The sequence below is a fragment of the Phaethon lepturus genome, unplaced genomic scaffold, assembly GCF_000687285.1.
Source record: "Phaethon lepturus isolate BGI_N335 unplaced genomic scaffold, ASM68728v1 scaffold48456, whole genome shotgun sequence".
Taxonomy (NCBI): Eukaryota; Metazoa; Chordata; class Aves; order Phaethontiformes; family Phaethontidae; genus Phaethon; species Phaethon lepturus.
This window is the reverse complement of record NW_010545045.1, coordinates 1-5,306: the sequence shown is the minus strand read 5'-3', so window position 1 is coordinate 5,306 and position 5,306 is coordinate 1. Positions and strand designations below refer to the sequence as shown.

Below are 5,306 nucleotides of genomic sequence, written 5' to 3'. Positions count from 1 at the left end.
TCTTTCCTTAGCTTGAGGTTAATGGAAAGGAAAAAAAGCAAATACAAACAATTGCACAGGTGCCACTCCAAATTTTCACTGGCATTAAATAATGTGACCAACCCAAGCTTAAAAGTACAAACACAGAAACTGATTTGCAGTGACAAATTGACATACAGGATACAAATAATGCCATTAGTAGTCCAAAGACTTACTTGCTTCCCCCAACATTGCTTGTGCAAGATCTTTAATAGACAATGGCAAGAATATTGTGAAGGGAAAGATAGAATGGAGGTAAGCCTACTACAATATAAAAGTTAAAAACAAAAAACGCAGAAGAATGAAAATACTTACATCTACTGTAAAAATAACAGAATTAAACAGGGCTGACTTGGGGGATGAGAATGATATTCAGATTTCCCAATTATATGAAAGTTAATTTCAGGGTTAGGCTTTATTTCAGACATCCTATATAAAACTAATTGCTGCAGTCAAAAAAAAAAAGAAAAAAACAATCACCCTGACTAAGTCCATCAGCACTTGTACTATTTAGATGGCACAAAAATTCTGAACCCAGAACATTCCTAGCTACTGTCAAATTTAAGGCCATAGATTCGCAATGATGTCTAAATATGGGCAAGTAGGGAATAAAACCGTGTGCTACAATACTGAATTTTTGCCAACTTCCAATAATACTTTTTCTAATTAAAGAGTACAATTTAGCAAAATACAAGAGGATAATTTGAAGAAATTATACAGAAATAGTAGTTTAGCTGCATAGCACAAATCATGATTATGGCACAAATGTGTTAAAAATAGCTTAATTCTGACACAACAGAGCTGAGGCTTAAAACTAAAACTTATAAAATGGAAGTAAGTTTCCAGTTCTCTGCCCTTTGGGTTTTTGTGAGCTTCAAGGCGGAGACATTTTCACGTATTTACAGCCCCTAAGGAAAGACTACCATAAAGAGATGAAACACTGTTCACTTCAACAGAAGCCACGTAACATCAATGAAAAAATCCAGTGATTGTTAGGAAATCCTCTAACTGAAGAGTTGCAATATGCAGTTGCAATACACAAATTAAATCAGGATGTTGTTAAGTAGCTGTGCTGGAACTAGATCATTTGTTTTCTAAGTTCTTGACAACATGTGTAAAAGATGACTACAATTCAGGGAACTGAGAAGAAACCACTACTACTACTTTTGGAGAAAAGAAAAAAAAAACACCTGAAGTGCAGCAAGGTAATTAAATGTGTGTTTAAACTTAAAGCACAAGGTGTAGTTTCATGAAAATTAAAATCAAGCCTATGTGTTGCTTTTCCTGGAATAAGGCCAGAGAATAAGAGAGTATTACATCTTTTTAAGATAAGATGTTCCAAATGACTATGAAACAAATGTATATTTTACAATAAATATTTTTTGAAATATTTAACTCAGCATTTTGAAAGCCATGTTTTGAGCCACAGTTTATGAAAACAGAATCAATATATTTGCTACAATTAAGAGTTTCTTATGAAAGTGTAAACTCCCCTCTTTTTGACATCAGTTCTCAAACATTGGACTTTTTGTTTTCCTCCTCCATTACAAAGAACCTGTAGTAATTTCAGAACCTTATCCCACCTTTTAAAAAGGAATACCATTTTCAGCTCACAGTACTGTAGGATCCAAGTACATGACCAGGTAAGAACAAATACTTCAAACATACCAGTTAAGGAAGTGCAATCCACATTGTATAGATGGAGAACAAAGCACAGAAAAATGGCAATATGTATTAGATCCTACAGCAATTGACCACAGAACCACAGTTTCAGCCTAGATTTAAGTCCTAGAATAGCACCTGGAGAAAGACTTCTTCAAGGAAGCAAGATTTACCTGTCATCATATGAAAAGAGGACTAAACAGAAGGGATTCATATAGAAATTGGAACGATTAGCTGATGCCCTCATGACAGCTTTCAGCCAGGGACCACTCCATCTGGTGACCTCTGCACCACCAACTGCCCAGCCTAAACTAGTGCTCAGTAAGGGTCTTGTGTTCCTAGAGAAGGGCTCTAGAAAGGTGACAGATGGTGGGCAACCCCTGTATTGCATGGCTCCGATACTCATGTCTTTCTCACAGGGTTGATGCAGGGGGGATGACACACCACGCTGTGGGGTGAAGGTTTGCTCCCATAGCAGAGGAACACATGCCATTACAAGCACCTTGAGCTGCCTTTAGTTCTTTCTGAAGGCTTATGGTAACCAGCCGGCAGACTGCATTTGTTCCTCACGTGCTTAGGGCATACTTCAACAAACTTTCAGAATTACTGCCATTTGAAGGGTAGGGGTGGAAGGGAGTTTTGTTGAAAGGCCCAGGTTCTGAAGGCATGTTTATGAAAATGTCATCCTATTAAATACAAAAAGCGTGAATAAAAACTTAAATTTTGGAAGGAAGACTGGCTGAAGTGTTCTTCCACCATCAATTACAAACACGGCTAGGTTTGCTCTCTCAGCTATGGTTATTACCAATGAACCCAAACAACTCTGAACCCAGATTCACTACCCTCCCCTTCCCTCCTTAAACATGAACACCAATCATCCAACACCCCCGCCACTTAGTTCTTTAATATAAGATGTACCTTTGACTAGACGAAGCCACATGCAGTCATTCACTCTCATCTTCCACATCAACTCCTGCAATGAAAGCTTAGCAAACTTCCCCATGGAAATGAATGCTTTCACATTTTTTAAGAACCGGCACTTGTTATGGTTTGAACCCCAAAGCTCAGCGGGGATGACCCGCTCCAGGCACTCCCTCACAAAGATATACACCTGCTCCCCCACAAAGATATCCCCCTGCCAGTGGCTGCTGTGCTGCTTGAGGAGCTCCCCGAGGGCTGAATCACACACCTCTCCCAGGTTTTGCTCCTCACTCTGCGACTCCCCACGCACAGATTTTGCAAGAGGAGTATCTAAGCTGTCTGGCACATCAGCATGACCAGATTCACATCTGCTGCTTGTCACACACTTAACAGGCTCTTTCCCAAATTGTTCTGCTTGGTCGTGAACCTCTGCTTCCCCAGGCAAGGCTGCCTGACAAGGCAGCTCAGTTTTTCTCGCACTGGTTTCAGGTATCCAGACAGGGCAATTTTTTTTCAAGAGAACTAAGTAAGGGCACTTTCCATGGTTCTTTAACAGTTTCTGAAATGTATGTCTCATTTGCCAGTAGCGTTTGGGCAACCTCTTCTTTCTCCAGTTGTGATGTGGCAGACTTTGGTTGTGCTTTTGCTCCAACAGACTTCGGCTTAAGAATATAGTTTCTATAAGCCGTCTTCCACCTGCTCAGTAAAAACGATTTAGGAAAACATTCTTGGAAACTCCTACGAGAATACAGAAGAAACTTCCTGTCAACGTACACTGCAGAACGCAAGAGCGTATTTGGTAACTTCTTTGCCAAATGAGCTAGGGGACTTTCCTGCCTTCTGCATTTTGAAGAAATACCCTCCATGGTTTTGATTTGTACAGAATCCAATTGAGATTTATACATACGCATCTCTACTCCTTTCCTATGGGATTCTGCTTGCATTTCAATGCTGGACTTTAAAGGTTTGTTACTCTGAACTCCTCGCAGAAAAGAGCTTTCACCTGCCACAAGCTTCTTCCCATCATGAGATGTGTGAACTAAAGAAGGACCAGACATATCACTGTTACTTCTTTGATAAATGTGGGTTTTTTTAATGAGACTTACAGAATGTGATGCTATACACCCAGTCCCGTATCTCTTGGAACTACTTTGGTTTACATCAGAAGGGAGATTACAAGCTTTTTCCTCTCTCTCTTTCTCCTCTACTTTTTCTCTCTTAGTTGGAATTTCAAGTTGTTCCCTATCAAGCTTTCTTTTTAAAGATGGTGCCGTAGCTGACAAATATAAACTGGAGGTACTCTGTTTTTCCAGATGTTCAGTAACCATTCTGATCCGTTTGCTTGCTTTAGAAACAGCTTTTGCACAATACTGGTAACTGGACACTAAGCTTTGTATCTTGTTATTTTTATTTCCCATGCTGGAGACAGTAGCTTCAAGTCTTTGTCTGCACTTCCACCAATGCGACTTTGAAAGATACTGCCTATGAAACATAAGCCTTTTTTGTATATAATCAAGCAAGCTACTACGTTTATGCTTTGAAAACCTTTGTTTAACAAACACTGGGGATGACTCTACATGAGGTGAAATAAGTTCATAAACTGGTTGTCCACAAACTTGGTAACAATTACTAGGGGGAACCAGCATAAAGATTGCACAGTGTTCCAATAAATACATCATCACATCATCCCCTATCCTGCTCAGCAGTGTTTCCCAGAGGCCACTGATACGAATAGTTTCTGTTGCAGTATTGGGTAAGTAGCTGTATATATTTGAAGATGGCATGATTTGGAAATTAGAACTGTTTTCGTCCAGTAAGGAGTATCCATATGCAAGGACATTCTTCTTTCTTTTTTCACACAGTCTCTGAACGACTCTCGTGATGACTTCACTCTGACTTGATAACTGAAGAGAGAAAAAAAGAAAATGAGCATTTACCACCAACTCTTCTATAAACCACAATACACGCTTTAAATAAACAGACTGTCCTAGACATTGCTTTAGATCAAACCCTTTCAAAGCAGTATAATGATGTGCCATACCAAAAAAGAAAGGTTTTCAAGCATACCACAAGATGTTTACATGCAGCAATATGCGCCTACGGCTTTAAGGAAGTCTTTTCAACATCGGCCCTTTTGATCCTGGTTTTCATGCCCAGGAAACACCTTACACTACTCCCCTCGGCTCCCTCAGCAACCCGGACTCCAAGGCCTTCAGGTCACTCCACCCACAGACACATGCTCACGCAGGCTCTAAGCTCCAGGGAACCAACACCGATTTTCTTGAGGCCTCCATTTCCTCACGAAGGAGGCCTTCCTTCTCCTCCTGAAGAAAAGTTCAACCGAACGACAGAGTTCACCGCGCTAAACCCGCTCAACAAGCTTGAAAGGTTTCCTACCGCAGTGCAGCTTTGCGAGAAACGCAGTCCTTCCTCTCTGAAACGTTCCTTCTACTTAAACGCCCACCCGCAAGCAGCTTTCCCCCCTCTTCTCTACCGTTCCAGGGTGGGAAAGCGGCACTTTCCATTTCCAGTTGCTCCCCGGCCACATTCGCTCGTTCACTGCGGCCTCACAGGGCAGGCGGCGAGCCGGGGGCCCCTGGCCCGCAGACCTTCCGCGTTACCCACCACCCACCCGCGGGCACCAAGGCGTTGCTCGCCCACCCCCCAGAAGAGAAAGGGAGGGCGGGGGGTGCGATGACCCCCTC

The 5,306-nt window shown here is 41.6% G+C and overlaps 1 protein-coding gene across 1 annotated transcript in view; it reads right to left on the bottom strand.

The window, feature by feature from the left end:
- Positions 1-4,640, bottom strand: part of TERT (telomerase reverse transcriptase) — a 32,011-nt gene extending 27,371 nt beyond the window's left edge. The window contains 2 exon segments of the mRNA XM_010288841.1: positions 2,599-3,302; positions 3,304-4,640. Coding sequence (XP_010287143.1) covers positions 2,599-3,302; positions 3,304-4,640 — 2,041 coding nt within the window.
- Positions 4,641-5,306: the final 666 nt, after the last annotated feature.